This window comes from Pelodiscus sinensis, chromosome 17 (genome assembly GCF_049634645.1).
Source record: "Pelodiscus sinensis isolate JC-2024 chromosome 17, ASM4963464v1, whole genome shotgun sequence".
Lineage (NCBI taxonomy): Eukaryota > Metazoa > Chordata > Testudines > Trionychidae > Pelodiscus > Pelodiscus sinensis.
In genome coordinates, this window is record NC_134727.1 from 30,365,236 (window position 1) to 30,385,174 (window position 19,939).

Below are 19,939 nucleotides of genomic sequence, written 5' to 3' on the forward strand. Positions count from 1 at the left end.
TCCATTGTTGTTCATTCAACATAGGTGTTTGTGCCCCTGCGGTGTTTGTGCCCCTGCCACATGCACTGGTGTTCATTGGAGTGGTACACGCATGCTGGACTATATAGGATGCTTCCTGGCCTTTACCTCCTCATTTCCTTCTTACCACCAGTGCTAGTGCTTGGAACAGCATGCTCCAGCTTCGCCTCTGGTAAGTACTCCCTTTGCATTGCAGTTCCACGTTCACATCTCATCACGCAGCAGACCAAGGAAGATGTGGCTGTATTGCAGTCTGCATTCTCAGAACTCCCACCCATCTCTGCCGATTCTGCTCACAGTCCCCTATGTTGAATGGACATGAGCAAGCACTCTAAGAAAAGAGTTTTCTGTTCTGTAACTGGTGGTGTTAATGATGGAATGGAGGGAAAGAGGGAGGAAGCAGGGAATCAGGGCTTCCTATGTAGTGCAGTGTGCTTGTTCCACTCCAGGAGGCACTGGGGACGCCAGCCCTTGTTGCTTAGGGAAAAACTTCTGGCACCGGTGCATGTGGCAGGCACACACACCTATGTTTGAATGGACATGAACAACACATCTCGAAGAACACCAGTTACAGAACAGGTAACTATCTTTTTTTAGTCCAACAGACACACCAACCTGAGTCTTTCACAGGACAAGATCCGGTCTGAATTTAGGCAGTTCTGTTCATAATCAAGGATGCTCAATATTTTACAGGAAAGAATACATTCTGTGCCATCTAAGTAATTACACCATTATGTGCTTTGCCCATCCACTCGCAAGCAACAGGGGGACTGATGTGTTGATTAGTTCGTACAAAGTTGCAACAGGCAAATAGCATTGCTCGATCTTGTATCAATGTTGCCTGTGGATTTTCATAGGCTTCCTCAATCAAAAAAAAGTTTTGTATTTGTTTTCCAATAAAGTTGGCAGCTGCTAAAGTTTAACCACTAGTGTAGTAAAAATGCCTGATCCCTTTTCTACCTTCACTCAGCTTTCAAACTAGATGATACAATAAAATGATGTTTCTCTCAGCTATCAGAGGTTGGTATCTAATGATACTATATATGTCAGTAACAGTGCAGTTTTTCTGGATGAGCATTTTTCAACCAAATATTTGTATTGGCAAATGCAGCTTTTCACCGAAATGTACTGTTTCAACAAAAGTTTCCTGGAAGTTTTCTCAGGTGCAGAATATAGTTTGAGTCAAAATGAGAAGCCCTCATCCCAGGAGAGCCAGTAATTAAGGCACTGACTTTGGATGCATCCTTCTTTGCCTACATCTCAGGTGAATGCCCTAACATCTGGGCTACGTTCTGTTACTATCTTGCAAAACTTTGGAAGGTGTTGGTCTTTTCTCCTGCTGTGGAACAAAATAAAATGTCAATTTTTTCACAAAACACAATTATTATTTTCTAGCAATCCCTATTGAAAAAGCTATTGTAAAACAGGACAATGTCAGTTTGGGAAAACACAGAAATATCAAGCATTTTATTTTTTTTTAATATTTTACCTGCCACTCTTTTAAAAGTTGTTTGTGTGAGTATTTTAAATAATGTCCACCTGTAATAGAGAGGTCTAGCTTAGCTATAGTTGAGACTTGCTTTGTGCTACTTCCCCGCTCCCTCTCTTCCCCCCCAAAAAATCCACAAATGTAGTTTCTAACTTCACATTTTGCATGTGTAGTGGCTGAGTAGTTTTCTTTGGCCAGTGCTTTCTTGTCAATGGTGAGAGGAAGCAGCTGCTGGTTTGTTTTGGACTTTCTTCTGATACATGTCTGTTACCTTCTCCTCTTACCCCTACCCTCCCTCAAAAGCCCTAGAAAGTTCAAAAAGTTCAAATAAAATTTTAGTAGATCCTACCTCACAGAACCAATTCTGAGCTAGAGGACATGAAAGTACTATATTAGAAAGCTAGCTATTCAATGTCATAATGGTCTCTTGGACTCTAGTGTACTTAAATAGTGTCAAATGAGCAAAAACCTTTTGTTTAAAAATAAAAGAGCCTCTAGCCTTCTTCCTTGTGGAGACAGAAATTAGAAACCTTTGCTAAGTAATTTGTTAGGGATCTTTATTTTTAAAGATCAAAACTCATTTCCTCAATCGATTATTCAAGAAAGTTGCTACCATCACAATAACTTCCAAACTTTGGGTTACTTTTCAATTTAACCCAACTTTATAGCTTCAGGGATTCTAATTTTTACCCTTGGTATGTAATGTTTTTCTCAAATTGCAGCTGAGCAAGCTTTTGTCTGGAAATTCAATTATTGTATTAACAGTTTTCTACAGCTGATAGTACACTTAGTTGAAACATACATTGTTCTAAGCTTTATTAGTCCTGTCTGTTTATTCCTGTGAGGGAATTTAGAAGAATTGTAACAATGGATACATTTCATGCCTGCTCATTAATAACTATCCAAACTTAACATTTCTCACATATTAACAGCTTCACTCTGAAGACAGAGTTTTAAACAGAAATACTGCATTTTCTGCATTAAGTGACACAGTTCATACGCTTGGTCACCATGACAGCTAAATTTCCAATTGGCACATAAAACTAAAATGGAGCATTTGTGAAACTAAGCTCTGAAACGTGTCTGAAATCTTGCTTGTTTTGGCTAATCTATGTAACTTCCACACTCACATACTAAATACACACATACAGGTTCTCTTAAAATTGAGTTAAAACTGTCACTTATGCCTGTAGCATTTCATGAACTGTGCAGCTTACAATTTTCTATTTAGTATAAATAGAATTCTTTAACCTATTCTCTAGTTAACTGCGTGAGGCTTTGAAAACAAAAAACACACACTCAATTGCATTCTCAAATTCAGTTCTACCTTTCTTGCTAGCAGCCTTTACTAAAAGGGGTTTAATTTTCTAAGACACATTTTAGAAAAGTTAAATCTATTCAATCAAAGCTTTTTAGACTATTACTAGATAGTAATTTTTGTTTGCATTGTTGAATATTCAAATTTCCTACTCTGCATTGGAAATTTCCATCATGCTGTGCACATTGTCAAGGAGAATAGCAACCTCAAATACTAATAGAAAAGAACTTTTCAGAAAGTGAAACTGGTACAAAGCTGTCTCATTTCTCTCAGTAGCCCTATTGTACACAGCCCTCGAGAAATAATCTCACAAATAGGAAGCCGTGAACACTTTTGCTACTAAAGTGCGGAAAAGAGTTAGCAATTAATTGAGAATAGAATTCAGGGTATGAGAGAATGCATGGGAGGACCTTTGAAAACATTTCGGTCTCTGACCCCTATTGTTCTGTAGTACTCCAGATGCCACTTCTCTTATGTTCCCCTTAAATTGACTGCCTTCTCTGAAGCATTAGGAGGCACTGCCTGTCTGAATGTTCCCTTTTAATGTGCTAAGATAACAAGTTCTGAACACTAATCTATATATTTGAGAGAGTTTGTCTGTTCAAGAACTCCTCCTTCTTCCACACACACCCCGGCTACGTCTACACTGGCCCCTTTTCCGTAAGCCCCTCTTCAAAGTAAGAATAAGACCCTCCGGAAAAGGGCGCTTTTTCCGGAGGATCGGGGCCAGTCTAGACGCTCTTTTCCGGCTTTTTTAAAAGCCGGAAAAAAGCGGCGGACATTTTTATTTAAATGCCGCGGGGGATATTTAAATCCCCCGCGGATTTCCCTACGACGACTAGTGAAATTTACATGCCCCTTACGGAAAAGGGGCCAGTGTAGACGTAGCCCCCATCTATTTTGGTCCTGGACATCCAACACTCCTGTCATCTGAAGAAGTGGGCTGTGCCCACGAAAGCTCATGATCACATCTACATTTTTTGTTAGTCTTTAAAGTGCTACCAGACTATTTGTTGTTTTTTTGTAAGTTTATTCTCCTAAACAGTAAAAGAGGCCCACCAAATTCAATATGCAGGTTCCTCTTAGCCTAAGGCTATGTCTAGACTACAGGGTTTTTTCGGGAAAAAAAAGGCCCCTTTTTCGAAAAAAATTCACTTGCATCTAGACTGCCGCTGCATTTTTTCAAAATTAAATCGAAAGAACGCGGTGGTTTTTTGGACAGCGGTAAACCTCATTTTATGAGGAAGAACGCCTTTTTTTGAAAGAGCTTTCGAAAAAAGACGTTCTTGAACGCAAGCAGGGCTTTTTTGAAAGAGAGCATCCAGTTTGCCTGGGTGCTCTCTTTCAAAAAAGCGGATCGTTTTTTCGAAAAAAGTGGTGGCTGTCTAGATGATCTCTTTCGAAAGAAGCTTTTCGAAATACTCTTTCGAAAAAGCTTCTATTTCGAAAAGCTTCTTTCGAAAGAAGCGTGTAGTCTAGACATACCCTAACTTAGAGCCAGGTCAGAGTTTGGGTGTGCCAGGAATGGGATTACTTCTCATAAAACCATATAGAAAAGAGACAATCACCTCGCAGGTGGAAGGGGCTCGCTGGGGCGGCTCTCACCCTTCTCTGGAACTGTCCAAGCCCTGAGCCTCCCACCTCCCAGGTGCTTTTTAGGGTGGGTGGGAAAGGAGGGGATTGAAGGGGGGGATGAAGTTTCCCCCACCCCTACCCGAGATTCATACAGGGATGTTGCTGGCTGTCCCCCTTCCTTAGGAAGCCAGGGGTAAGTGCAATTTGCTGCATTTCTCACTGGCTGGGGAGCACAGGGGGCAGATGAACCTGGACCTGCCTCAGCTGGGGGACGTACATTCCTTCCCCAGCTGTGCCCATGGCAGTTGCAACAGCCACGGAGAGGAGCTTATCCCCTGACCCCAAGTGGCAGCGGTAAGAGCAGGAATGGTCCCCCCGCCCCCCCCAGGGATGCTTACATACTGAATCCCTCCTCCCCAGCCCTAGCCCAGAGCAATAATTTAAATGAAGCATGTACATTTTCCTTTTATTTTCCAAAAAAACAAAAATTAATTGAATTAAGGACCTGAGGAAGGCTTGGGAAATCTAATACATGTACGTGGGGGGTGGGGAGAACCTGCTTTCTCAGTCCTATACCCATGTTCCTGTTTGCATCCCACGTGCCATGACTTCTAGGTTTTCCCAGAGGTACCTTCTACTTCAGATCTGCCCTGTCCCTGCAAAGAAACAGAAATTCGCTATTTTCTTATCAATGGGACAACTCCTTATCAATGCAACTCCTACTTACTCCTAATGGTCCCTCAGGCTTTGCCTTTGCTCCTGAAAAGGGGCGCGGCTTAGCACCGGGTGATGTGTTAGCGATCCTGATGGAAGGCTGAGGCACTGGCATTTTAATGCAAGGACAGCACCAGCCACCCATCTGATGCAAAGCATGTATGTCTGCTCTCCTGACACTGTTGCTGCCCCTCCAGAACTGCACGGCAAGCCCATTAACCACTGAAGCTATCATCTTTGCTTGTGCCTCCTGGCTTGTCCCTGCCAAACTTGTCTCTCTCGCAGTGGGCTGTGCACTTATTTAATTTTAAGGATGTGAGTAATCCTGTTTAGTTCAAGCTGACTCCCAGTTTAAGTCTTTGGGGGCTTAGATGGCCTAAGCCGTCTCTGTGCAGTGGTGCCTGCCTGTCTTCGACATGCTCTCTGCCTCTCCTGTTTTCACATGCCCCTCCTTCGGTGCCAGCCCCAGACTCTGGGAGCATCCACAAAACTGTTAGTGACTTGTATTAAAGCAGATCCTGCTTGCACCCCGGGGAGAAAGGTTGGTTTCTGCACCCACCCAAGATTTTGAAAATTTACCCCTTTAAGGGGAAAAAAGAGAAATAACAGCTCAATACTGTAACATATTAAGACACCCCAGACACGTCTTACAGAGGCATTAATCTGTTTCTTGGCTTTGTGGCTTGAAGCATATCTGAGACATGTCCTAGTAAAATGTATCCTGCTCAATACTGAATTCAATGATCTCCTCCTCCCCCTCAGCTAGAGAAAACAAACTTTAAAAAGCCAAGCAAGATTCAGTAACTATTGAGATATTGCTTCTGATTAATGATGCCACTCACGTGCAGTTCCATGTGGCAGGTTGCATATACATCAGGCAAGCATGTTGAGAAATTTGGGCTTTTTAAAATGTACTTTTATGAAGAAAGCACTTTGCTTTACAAATACTGGGTTTTTTTCCCCATTTAACAGGTCAGCATTGATACCTCAATCAGTAAGATGCAGTATTCCACTGACAAAATATTTACAGAGCTTTATATTCATCAGGCAAAAGGCTTATGTAGAGCAAAATAATAATGCAGTCAATGAGTTTTGGCCAGAAAATGAACAAAGTTAATTGCATACTTAAATCAGCGAATTTCTCATTTACACAAGGCTCTTCTGAGCTGAGGTCCATGGTCACATTTGCAAATTTGTATGAAAAAGCAGCTGCGGAGGGTCAAGAAATGTGATCACTAATGAGTAAATGCAGAATCTGAACTATTGCTTCTAATTTAGTCCATCTTTTGCTAATATGCAGCTGAGCTCAGTCAACTTGGATTGGAAATCAGGTAAGTTATTTTTGTTCAAAAAGAAAAGCATGTTTAGTTATTAATCCACTCTCTGTGGTATCATTCCAAGATTTAAAAGGGAAATTGGAGACCATTTTAATCTGACTTGGGATGCAAAGCAAGATGTTTTCCATTTCATTCTGCTAAAATGGATTTCTGAAAAAAATCCTTACACAATGTAATTTCTAATCCAGTTGATTAAGCGCTGGTGTATTGAAAGACTTGGTGTTACCATATTTCTAGATGAGCATTCATAAATGATTGAATTTGTTGTGTGAGCATCTTTTTGCAGTTAGGCAACAGGTTTCGTATGAGACAATTTACAATGTACCATTTAACACAAAACATCCCAGCTGTTCATGGATACAAATATGTACTTAGCTAGCATCTTGCTGGGTAGATAACACACAAAGCTCAGAGCGAATAAATATGTTTCTATTAATTATACACTAGGTATATCACGCCACAGTAGTTGTTACAAATTTTTAGAGGGGAGACAAATAAGAACATAAGAATGATCATACTGGGTCAGCATCTAGCCCAGTATCCTGTCTGCCAACAGTGGCCAATACCAGATGCCCCAAACAGAGAGATCACAACAGGTAATCCTCACGTGATCCCTTCCCTGTCACTCACATCCAGAGAAACAGAGGCTAGGGACATCATTCTTACCTATCCTGGCTAATAGCCATTGATGGACCTAGATTCATGGAGGTTATCTAGCTCTTTTTTTAACCCAGTTAAAGTTCTAGCTTTCACCGCATCCTCCAGCAAGGAGTTCCACAGGTTGATTGCCATGAAGAAAAACTTCCTTTTGTTTGTTTTAAACCTTCTGCCTATTAATTTCATTTGGTGGCCCCTAGTTCTTTTATTGTGGGAATAAGTAAATAACTTTTCCTTATTCACTTTTACTGTACCAGTGATGATTTTATACACCTCTATCATATCCCCCCTTAGTCTTCTCTTTTCTAAAATGAAAAGTCCAAGTCTTTTTAATCTCTCTTCATATGGGATCCGTTCCAAACCCGTAATCATTTTTGTTGACCTTTTCTGAACCTTTTCCAATGCCAATGTATCTTTTTGAGATGAGGTGATCACATCTGTATACAGTATTCAAGATGTGGGCATACCATGGTTTTATATAGAGGCAATAAGATATTTTCTGTCTTATTCTCTGACCCTTTTTTAATGACTCCTAACATTCTATTTGCTTTTTTGACTGCCGCTGCACACTGAGTGGATGTTTTCAGAGAACTATCCACAATGACTCCACAATCTTTCTCTTGAGTAGTTGTAGCCAAATTAGTCCTCATCCTATTGTACATATAGTTGGGATTATATTTTCCAATGTGCATTACTTTATCAACATTAAATTTTATTTGCCATTTTGTTGGTGAGATCTTTTTAAAGCTCTTCACAGTCTGATTTGATCTTCACTATCTTGGTATCATCTGCAAATTTTGCCACCTCACTGTTTACCCCTTTCTCTAGATCATCATATATATAGTAGCCCAATGTCTGTGACTCTGTAACGCTAAAACACTGGCTGTTCCCTCTGGGTGGCGCTGTTGCCTCCCGCCGTGGTGCTCGGCTGACCTCTGCGCCGCTCAGTTGGGCTGCTGCGGGGACGCAAGCAGCCGTTTGGGGTCCACAGTCCCCATGCAGCACCCCCGAGAGAAAGAGAGTAAGAGGCAGGAGGGGGAGGAGAAGAGAAAGAGAGATGGAGAGAGTGGCAGGAGACAGAGGAGAGCGGAGAGAGAGAGGTAGAGGGGGGCAGTAGGAGGAGGGGGGAGAGAGACACAGAGTGAGAGACCGGCGGCTCAGGAGAGAAGACCGAGATAGAAAGGGAATAGGATGTGGAGGAGAGACCTGAAAATCCCGTTTTATGATGGGCTAATTGGCTAGTTTATAAATAAGTTGAATAGGATGAGTCCCAGGACAGACCCTAGGGGGAACCCACTAGTTACCTCTCTCCACTCGGAAAATTTACCATTTATTCCTACCCTGTTTCCCATCTTTTAACCAGTTATCAATCCAAGAAAGGACCTTCCCTCTTATCCCATGGCCATGTAATTTACACAAGAGCCTTTGGTGAGGGACCTTGTCAAAGGCTTTCTGGAAATCTAAGTACACTATAGCCACTGGATCCCCCTTGTCCACAAGTTTGTTGGCCCTCTCAAAGAACTCTAGCAGATTACTAAGGCATGATTTCTCTTTACAGAAACAAGTTGACTTTCCCCCCACAAATTACAGTAGACTTCCGATAATCCGGCATCTTTGGGACCTAGGTGGTGCCGGATTATTGGATATGCCGGAGTATCAGGAGGTACTATAAGGGGGCATACTCCCAACCCAATTCCCCTCTCCCCCACACCTTATGCTCTGGTCCAAGAGCTGCCGGTACAGCCGCGCATCTCCCTCCAGGCGCTGGGGCATGTGTGCTGAGCAGCTGGCTTTTCAATGAGCTGGCCGGGATGCTGTGCGCAACCCAATCCCCCTCCCTTCCCCGGAGCCAAACACCTCCCCTCCCTGCTGTCATCCAATCCCCCTTCTCCCCCAACCTTATGTCCGGTCCCAAAGCAGCTTCCTGTGCTCAGCGGCCAGCTGCTAGCACATGCAGGCTGGACGCTGTGTGCTCTGGGGACCGTGAGCAGAATGGCGTGGGCCGTGAGTGCACATCTGGCTCGCAGTGGCCCAGCTGTGAGAGCGGCTGACCTGAGCAGTTCTGGGTTCTAGTTGATGCTAGACTATCAGGGGTGCCGGACAACTGGATGCCAGACTATTGGAGTTTTACTGTATATTCATCCATGTGCCTGACCATTTTATTCTTTACTATAGTTTCAACGAATGACGTTACTGACGTTAGACTTACCGGTCTGTAATTGCCAGGATCACCTCTAGAGCCCTTTTTAAATATTGGCATCAAATGGACGATGGATGCAGTGGTCTATGGGGGGTCTCCTGTCTGGAAATTGCTACACAGATCTTAAAGAACTAGAGCAATACACATCCACTCTCATGGATGAAAAATGCCACAGGAAATTGGTTAAAGCAGTCTATCTAGCCTCTCTTGTGTCCTGCCGCTCAACAGCCTGCATCACATGTGTCAGAAGAAAGTGAAAGGAATCCTGCAGTAGGCAGTTATGGAATAGCCTGCTTCCAGGGCCATGTCCTTCTAACACAAGCCAGTGAGAAGCTGCCTTATGCTCCGAATACAAAAGCAAAATCCTAAACCTACTGGGAGTTTTGTCCATTAATGATGATAGGGCCAAGATTTTACTGCTATCCCTTGCAGAACCCTTAGATTTTAATGTTCTTTTCCTGGCTTCTTAAAACATCTTTTCTGGAAGTCTCTGTGGACATTCTTAGTCATGTAAATCTGCCATCTTTTTAGAATCCTGGGACTGTAGCATCGAACTATTTGTACTGTGGAGCCCTGAGCAAGCCCTAGGAGCCAGAACAAAAGAAAGCTCACCCTCCCACAGCATTTACGGTCTTTTTATTTAAAGACATTTTAAAATCTCTCTCTATAAAAAAGTTTTTCCTGCCGGAAGACAGAACGTTCCTGCCGTGTGACAGAATGTTTTATGCCAGGTGACAGAATGATGTCATCACATCATCAGCATGAGCAGGTTCACTCAGCGATGCAAAAGCAGCTAGGGGGGTGGGGGGAGTAGGTGAGTGTAGTGAGCAGAGGGAGCAACCTTCTAGTAACTTTTTAAGAAAGTTGATTTTTATTATTATTTTTATCATTTTTATTTTTTCCTATGGCCAGGCAGCCTGCCATACATTAGGAAAATAACGGAGTGTGAGGAATCTTCATTCCTCATTTGTAAAAGCTGCTTTCTAATGTGCAAAGAACACGTTTCATTTCAAAGACTGCATTTTTACAGCCCATTGAAACTCATTTGCGCACATTACACAGGATGCTTTTTGTAAGATGCTCCATTTCCCCTTCTACTAAGGAGCAGATTTAAAAAACAAAGTTAGTAAATAACGAAAATAGCTTTACCTTGTGGGGGGGAGGGGGGTTCTGCTGAATCGCACATGTGCAGGAAAACAGATCTATAATCACAATGCTGCGTATATGCATAAAAAATACTACAAAATGCATGCATCTTGCATGCACTACATTTCACACTTTCCAACTGAAATTTGTTTAAAGGCATCCATTAATATCGAATGCCAGTTTCTTTTTACTTTATTTAAAACGGTGCTTATGAAGATGCAAAAATGATGAGAATCCAATGAAATATTTTTAATATATCACATCATCCATAGCTCTGTGCTGTAATCTTTTAGGCCTGGTCTACACTAAACCTGGAACGTCGGCTTAAGGTGCACAATTCCAGCTACATAAAATGCATAGCTGGATTGGCTTACCTTAAACCGAGCCTTGGCAATAGCCACACTGCAGAAGGCCAATGGGAGCAAACGCTGCCCTCAACGTTCGATTTCTGGGTCTATACTAGACCCGCTAAATCAAACACCAGAAATGGACCTCTGGCGCAGCATTCTTCCGGTAAGTATAGACATGCCCTTAGTGAGTTAGTTAATTCCCTAGCCAAGAATGCACAGTCTTGGTGATGGTCGGGGAGTCTGAACCCTGCTCTCACAAATGTAAAATAATAAAGGTCAATTTACTACTAAATGAAGAGATTTTTGACTGTGCCAAGTGCGATGGGGAGGGAGATATGGTAAACACCTTGAACTAGAAGATTTACCAGGCATTGCTCTGGTCCTTAACTCAAATAACTTTTATTTTCTTAATTTAAATCTCTACTCTGGGGCAGGGCTGAGGAGGAGGGGTTCAGTATGCCGGCTGCTCTGGGGAGAGAGGACTACCCCAGCCCTCTCTTACCGCAGCAGCTTGGGGCTAGGTAAGAAGCACCTCTTCATAGCTGCTGCAGCTTCAGGGGGCACAACTTGGGGAAGGGTGCATGTTCCCCAGCTGGATGACAGACAGTCAGACACACAGACAAATTCTCCAAAAGATATCGTAGGTTTTGCTGTGACAGAGCCAAGGCTTGTGCAAAAATGGAGCTGGCTGCTGCGGCTCCTTGAATTGCCCCTCACAGCGAGAAATTCCCCTGGCTTCCCCTGATGTAGGATGGCTATGTGGGAGACTTTAGCTGTGCTGCTGTTAGGTTTGTACTGTAATTATACTTGCACCGCCAAGGCTGCTTTTTCACCAGGAAAAGAGCCGAGCTAATGAACTCAAACTAAAAACGTGAGTTATAATCCTAGGGAAGACAAGGCCATTTATAGTTGAATCCAGGAAATCTCTGTGATGCCCCATGGTCCTTCTTGTGATCTGCTAACTCATGTGAAAACTATTAACTGCCTTGGCCTCACTAGATTTTTATCTTGAGTTAGTTAACTCAGGTCAAGATATAACTCTAGAGAAGACAAGGATAAGCCTGTGAAAAGGTAGTGATTTCATAAAATCATGCCTGGTGTGGAGAAAATGAATAAGGAGAAGTTATTGTTCCCACAACATAAGAACTACCCAATGACATTAATAGGTAGCAGGTTTAAAACAAACAAAAGGAATATACAGTCAACCTGTGGAACTCCTTGCTGGAGGATGTTGTGAAGATCATGATTTTAACAAGGTTCAAAAATTTACAGTGGATAAGTCCAGCAATACTTATAGCCAGGATGGGTAGAAATGGTGTCCCTAGAGCCTTTGTTTGTCAGAGGCTGGGGAATGGGTGATGGGAGGGATTACTTGATGATTACCTGTTTTGTTCATTCCCTCTGGGGCACCTGGCATTGGCCACTGTTGGGGAAGACAGGGTGCTGGGCTAGATGGTCCTTTGAGCTGACCCAATATAGCAATTCTTATGAAGGAATTTTGTAAAGATGGGTGTGTGGTATTTGGGTCTAATCTGCCCAAATAATTTTGAGCAACTGAGAGTCATTATAGCCATCTTGCATTTTCATTTCCTCTTTGAAGCTGCCTTCATTGCTGGAGCAGCTACTATGTTGGGAATGTGAAGTTTTTTGCCTTGCAGGTATTCTTTGCCGTGCTTTCAGTATTGTCAACGTTGTTACTAGTGTGACATAAAAAAAAGTAGCATTCCTTTCCTTACCTCCTGAAAACTGAGTTTATGATGTTCATTTTCTAAGTACATATGTATCGTTTTATGTCACCAGATATTTTTGTCCTAAGGGGTTAAAACTGACTCTTTTTCCATTTACCTTTTGAAGGTGTAAACCACATAGTTATTTTGGAGAACTAAATTGAAATGCTCCATATAATCCAATCGCTCACATGAAATCTTTCTTCCGAAAGTCTTGCTGAACCCAAAACCTATTCTCAGGAAAATCATGAACCTCTCAAGAAAGCACTGGAGTGGGAAGATTAGTTGGGTGTTGCTTTGGAGTGGAGATTTTAAAGTAACCGCAAGGTAAAACGAGGCAGATACTATAGCCTCTAAAAGACAAATAGAGGATTATGTCTTGGGGCCTTTTTTGAGTAAATTTCAAATCTCTAGTGAACAGTTGATTGCAGCTCTAAAAATTACCTTATTAAGACAAGAGGGGAAAAAAATCTCATTAAGCTTCCAATAACAGGTGCCATTTCATCAAATACTAAAAGAAATGTAACCCTAGGAATGAACAGACCATGTGTTTGGAGAATGGTTGCTAAAGCTGCTTCTTGAAGACACAGAGACATTTTTGCTACTGCAATGAAGATAGAAATGGGAAACGAATCAGTTTCCAGGAAAGGTTAAAGTTGATAACTTTCTCCCTAAGATGTGTAGCGGGAGCTCTGTGTGTGTACTGATGCATTTTAACCCCACTTCCCAAACATTTCTTTGACTAAACCTGCAGTTCATAAGTTCCTGTGCAATATGCAGTCATTAATTTTAGGAACGCAGGAGAGAATGCAGTCCCCAAAGCATACATAATCCAAGCATGTCTCCCCGGCACCTTTCAAACAGATTTATTTGCGGATGTTTCAAGGTTGAATATGCTACCAAATGTGTAAAGCAATAGGTTTGCTAAAGGTTCGTGAAAAAGGAGGGTTTCATCAAAGCAGCATTCAAGGGACATTAATCAATCTCCCCCCCCCCGCTCCCTCCACAGCCCCAACACTTCAATTGTGTTTAGATCCATCCACCCACTCCTGTCTAAATACCAAGTCCCACTGTACAATAGGTCACTTTGAGACTTCAGGGTTCTTCATTCTACTCAGCCTCTCCAGCTGCTATTCATTGAACGCTGCCTTTGTAAAGATGGAAGCCCCGGAAAACCTGTAAGTTGACACAATTCACAAGTGACTGAACTTGGGACTATTTTCAACAGTCGCTAAATGAGTTACAAAAGTCCCTTTTTTGTCATGACACTTCAGCTGTGGAGGAGACCAGACCTCCATGGCTCCCCCTTTAAAATGGTGGCCTGGAACCCTGCTTTTCACTTCCTTTGCAGAGCCTATGCGATGCAGTCCCAAGAGAAGTGGCGCAGTTACAAGTTGCTGTGGCTGGTATGGTTCGCCCTCCAGGCCAAGGAAACGGTTACACAACTCAGCTAAGTCTGTGAATGTAGATACAGCCCCCCCGTTTCATAACCTCCTCCCTTCCCCGAGGTGTCTCCTGTAACAGAAAGCTTGAGCTGTTGTCTTTTATCCCTCGCCTGGTGCCTGGCTACGTATTTTATTTTAATTACAGGCTTGTTGAGTCCTATGGAAGAATCTTTTCTTCCAGGTATAAATCACAGTGGCTGTAGCATCCCCTCCATTAGATGAGAACTCTACGTATTTTCTTAAAACTAAATACATAAGGGGGAGGGGTTTTTGAGCTTGAATGCAAACACTGAATGGCTCCCATGCTGGTTTCTAATTCAGGGCTAATTAGAAGGGCAAGTGGGTATTATTTAATTTCCTAACAGGTCACTATAGGTGACCGTCTTGTACATAAGAACGGCCATATTGGGTCAGACAAAAGATCCATCTAGGCCAGTATCCTGTCTTCTGACAGAGGCCAATGCCAGGTGCCCCAAAGGGAGTAAACAGTGATCCATCTCCAGTCAGACAAATAGAGGCTAGGAACATCATTCCTACCTATCCTGGCTCATAGGCATTGATGGACTTAGCCTTGATTAATCTAGTTCTTCTTTTTAACCCCGTTAAGGTCCTGGTCCTCACAACATCCCCTAACAAGGAGTTCCACAGGTTGACTGTGTGTTGTGTGAAGAAACACTTCCTTTTGTTTATTTTAAACCTGCTTCCTATTAATTTTAAACCTGCTACCTCTGAATCAAAATCATACACCAGTGCAAAAAAAGTGACTTCACATATGCCCACCTCAGCTGTTCCTCGACAGCCTTCAAATTTGGGCTCTGGCCGACCCAGGTCCATAACCACAGGCTCCTGCAAAGATCATACCGCTGGCAGCTCCATCATATCAATCCAACCCAAGCACTGTCTCTGCTCAGAACTGTGAGTGATGCCAGAGGGCGAGAGGCAATTGGGGAAGTGTGCAGGTGCCAAGCTGTAGCTTGCAATGAACCCAGAAGCTTCCTGGAAGCCAGCACGGTGCTCAAGGAGTGCTGGTCCAATGTGCAATCTGTAACTCCTCTTTAAAAGCAGACTGCTGCACGCTGAGCCAGCTGCAGCTTTCGGAGGGTCCCCTTGTGTAGCCCTCTCAAGAGCTCATTACAGCAATCTAATCTCGCAGTGACAAAGGCAAGGCTCATTGTAGCAAGAGTGGCATCAGAGAAAAAGGGGCACAGTCACTTTGCCGGGGCAAGGAAGGGATAATGGCTCATGTCCTTAGCTTTGTAACGAGAAGCACTCTTTGGAGCACATTTGGGTCCTGAGTGGGTAGGGCATATAAACACATACTTAGTTCTATTGGGAGTTAATATTCATGTACTTAAAATTAAGCATATGCCTAAGTGCCCCCTTCTGAATCAGGGCCATATTAATTATTACAGTATTTGGATCAGACTTCAGATGGTGATAAAGTGCCGCAAGTCATGTCCTTTGCAGAGGCATTGAAATTATATTGACACCATTGATTATCCTATAGGATGCAATTGTACATACACAACTACTAGCCATAAGCTTTTTCAGCAAGGCAAGTACGGTGGAAGAGGTTTGCTGTGGAAAAACTCCCACGGGGCATATTTACTATCATGCTTCACAGGCATCGCATACTGAGATAAAAAAACTGAAATTATGGTCAAGAATGCTCCGAAATGATCCTTTGTTGTCCCTGGGCTCCATCTGTGACTTTCTACCAATAGTCTGCATTTGGCAAAAGAGAATATAGCTGAGCTCTCACCCCCATTTGTTAAAATTGCATTAACACACCGTTGAAATTCTGCATTTTTCTTATCAGCTCTCCGTCAACTGTTGATATTACCGAGTATCGTTGTAAATAGCATTGGAAGTGTGCCATAGTCTTTTGATGACCACCTCTTGCCATCAACCCTTTAAAAATAGGATTCTGCTGTAGTTTTTCTTGTGTGAGGGAATATTTTAATACAAATAAATTACAGTAGAGTACAATGCAAAACACACTTTAAAAGGCCTTCATTGTCACACCAATAAAAAGTCTTAGACCAAACTTCTTGTCTGTCTATGTTAAAACAAACTATCATTGTTCAAAAGTCATTTATTGCCTAGTTTGATTATTTCATCTGCTAACTCTAATATTTAGATGTGTTGCGCTAAACGCTGCTCCCGGTTATACTGCATTTGTACTCGAGTGAGTGCTTGGAATTATGCCAGTGTTAAACAGACTTGTGAGAAAAAAGTAGACCTAGTTATATAGTAGTTTTGTTTTTCTCGCTGAGGAAAGTGCCATCTACTAGGAGAACATAAAAGGATAATTGATTGGTTAATGATAACATTTCTTGTACGATAATAGAGCTTGCAAACAGGTTACATATACCTACGTGGGGCTGCGTTGGTATGTATCAGCTCAGTCTGCATTGATGTGATCTATTTGTAAGCTCTTTTCAGTTGGATTTAAACGAAGTTACGTATTATAGCCAACAGCCCACTGTGCTCTGTATGGTAAAGAAACTGAAACACGGGCATAACTTTTGCTTTTAGTGACACCAATCCCTTTTATTTCATTTGGATTGTACCAGTGTCACTGAGAGCTGAATTTGGCTGTATGTACATACACCTGGACCTACAGCGTACACCTTGGTGAACCACCAGATGTGTGGCATTCTTTCCCCTTTAATTAGAATGGCAAATCAGACCAGTCACGGTGCAGATTTTCCTTTGCTAAACAGGGATTACAGAATAGAAATATGCAGTTTTGTAGTAAATCACCTTATTGTATTTGTAAAGTATCAAGTCAATTAGCAACAGACATTTTGATGTCGCTCTTGTGACAAAGCCTTTTTGCCAATTAACTGTGATTTAAATTTGTCACCAGTGCTGAGTAAATAGGTCCCATCCATACTTTTGACTTTTCCAGCAACAGGCCAATAGCATGGGATGAACATAATTGTTAACATTAAAGTAACAATTCTTATAAAATTGTGATTCCTGCTTTTCAATTCCATTTTTGATGCAAAAAAAAAAAAAAAAAGAGTGATTAATATTATCCTCTAGTAATTAGTTTCCATTCCACATTGGCATTTTTCCACCCCTCCTGGGTTCTTTTGGTTTGATACTTTGGTTAATGCAAGGGTTCCCCTCCCCCCTCAAAAGAAGTTTAAAACAAGTTCTCTAGTTCTTAAGTGGACCATTTAACAGAACTGAGACCTGAAAATCTGACCCAGTTACACAAAAACAGTGATACTCAGAGTGTGGCTTGGGAGCAGCAAGTGACTCTTAAATGTGTCTCCTACAGCTCTTAGCAGCACATGATAGTAAAACATTGTGTGATCTAATTATTAACAGATCAAGATGCTTTTACTATGTTATTAACCAATGAAGTTATGAACTTCCTCTAAGTAATTTTGTACTGAAAATAATGTATATATCTAATATATGCACTAAATAGTTCCCCTTGTTATACTGTTTAAATAGGAACAGTGCTATAGCAAATGAAACAACAAATTCACCCTACTGTGAATCTTTTGGGTAAAGTTGATTGCTAATTTGACACCTGAACCACTGACGTCAGAGTATCACTGCACTAGCTCATCAAGAATGCCAGTGAACAGAATCACAGGAGAGTTACTAAATAAAATTAGCAGCATGTTTGGCTTATGGTCTTTATCAGAAATATCTTCTATTACGTTGCCACATGTTTCTAGTAACAATAAAATTAAATGGGTCTGTAACATAAATTGATTTCCTCATTGTGGCCCTGAAGTAACTATAATAACATTTCTACATTTGATGCCATGATTTCCCCAAAACAGGCGACAGCTCCACCAGATGTACAAATTAGAGATGATTGTCAAAGCAAATGCCATTGTACCTTGACTGAATGGGTCAGTGATGAAATTTGCATACATACAGAGTTAAACAGAGGCTTCTACTATCTGCCATGCATTTCTTTTGTATGTATCTCTGCACATCAATTAAACATACCAATGCTTTCCCTTTTTAATTCATAAAAGGACTTTTTTTTTGTATTTACATCTAGTCTAATATACATACAGCAATTTTTTTTCCCTGCAGGGAATTGTTTCTCTTAATACTGAAACTCAGAATATTATTTAAAGGGGATTGGATCCACCTAACAGAGTAAAGAAATCGCATTTTATTGCACAGGTTTTTCTGGCTCATGCTAGTGCTAAATATCAAAGCAAAACTGTATTAAACAAGGCTTCCCCTTTCTGGTTTTAGACCGCTTGTGTCCTCCATGTACTCCTTGCTTCTCTGAGTGATCTGTCATAAGGCAGAGTAGCAAAAAAAGAATGTTTCAACTGACAGTTAATAAAGAGCACAATTACGGTCACAGTCAAGAGCAGGAAGAAAAACAGAACAACGTGGGTCACCAGATCTGGCTTATTTATTTCCCCTTCTTTTAACACCCTGGCTGTTGACATATAAAAAGCAGAGGAGCTTACTGGTCTCTGTGTGCTGTTCAGGTAGGGTGTGTTGGTCTGAATAAGGTGAGCTTCCGTGGCACTGGTTGAATTTAACAATTCACTATACATGTTCTTGCTTCGATTGTCTTCCCCCAGAGGTGGATCAGAAGCGAGTAAACGGGTCAGTCTTTGGTGTGGAAGAGGAATGTTCCCATGTGTAAGGGGCTGCAATCCAGCCACATTCTGTACACACGTAAAGGCAGCAATTCAGTTCACTTCCATGCTCAGTGAGTTTGCTTCTTTAATGCTCCCTGGATCACATTCACATCATTAATCCTTGAAACAGTAATCAGGAAAAAAATGTGCATCTAGATATAGATATACCTCTTGTTCAGGCAGTTGTTTTCTCAACCCACCAGGGCTTATGCCATATGGACTTGCTCTTCTGAGTGAACTGGACTGGTTGGCTAGGATGCGTGGACAGGCTCTTCTTAATTTTCCTGGGAGTGTAAGCCAGCAGCCTTCTGTGAATGGAAAAAAAGACTCTTCTCTTTAACAAAACCCCGTGCTGTAAGCCAAACCGAGAAGCAGAGATGCTCTGTACAGCAGCCCTCGCTTGCTGAGAAAGGGAGGCACAGTGGATTTCCAGGTGATTTTCTGAAGAGGGATGCACACAAATCCAGTGCTAAATAAGAGCCACGTCCACCAAAAGAAGCAGCTTCCTCTTTGACATCTAGCTGAATTCCCAGTCGCGATTCCCTCCCGCAGGAGACTCCTTGCTGCTGGAATGCTGGCTCTGTGTAGCATTAGTTGACTTTCCTGAGCTGTTAACTGTGCACTGTGCAGCTTTCACTAAGAAGTGTTAGCTTCCTGGATCAGCTTTTTCAGTTGCCTTAAAGAAAAAAAAAATCTGACCCAAGCCTCTTTCGTTGAAAACAAAAATAAGTTCTTCGCTCTTTCGAAGCTTCTTCCTCAGCCCTGGTCAAGCAAAGCTATTTGCTGGAACTGAGATCTGGGCATGAAGATGTGAAACGTGACTTTTCCCTTTAAACAGACGCTCCACCACAGCGTCACTTGCTACACTGTGGAGGGAAGAAATACACAGTGGTACTGAATGTTTCTGGTGCCTGTGATATCTTGCAGTGACTTGATGCTATAAGGGACGAGATCTCATGATAAATCCTCGTGAGTTTCAAGGCGCTGGCTGTAAAGCTGCTGATAAAGGGGAAAAAAAACCAAAGCACCAGTAAATTGGATCAGAGTTGCTTTCTCTGTCTTGCTCTCTTGCTTGGACTTTTATTATTAAAATGGGTCTCTCTAGGATAAATGAGAAAATGTCTTTTTTCCCCCTACATCGTCTCCCCACCATACCACCCCCTAAGCCTGACAATTAGCATGTTAATTCTTTCTCATCAAATTGCTTATATACTCCCATTAGCTGTTGGCTGGCTGCCAGCTCTCCTTCCCTCACTTCAATACATCTGATCAGCCTGGTTAATACTTTATTGTAGCCACCAGAACTCAAAAATGGGAAGGGGG

General features: G+C 42.0%; 1 protein-coding gene and 1 non-coding gene across 2 annotated transcripts in view; both read right to left on the bottom strand.

Annotated features, from left to right (window-relative positions):
* The window catches only part of LOC112544636 (uncharacterized), a 132,270-nt gene that overhangs the window by 21,253 nt on the left and 91,078 nt on the right, over nucleotides 1–19,939 (bottom strand). The window lies entirely within an intron of this gene.
* SMIM32 (small integral membrane protein 32) lies at nucleotides 15,931–19,680 on the bottom strand. The gene has a single exon (XM_075900436.1). It carries the CDS (start codon nucleotides 18,527–18,529, stop codon nucleotides 18,212–18,214), a length of 318 nt encoding a protein of 105 aa, XP_075756551.1. The 5' UTR covers nucleotides 18,530–19,680; the 3' UTR covers nucleotides 15,931–18,211.

Excerpts from the sequence above, each read along its gene's own strand:
- SMIM32 (XM_075900436.1), bottom strand. The coding sequence starts at position 18,529 with ATGTATAGTGAATTGTTAAATTCAACCAGTGCCACGGAAGCTCACCTT.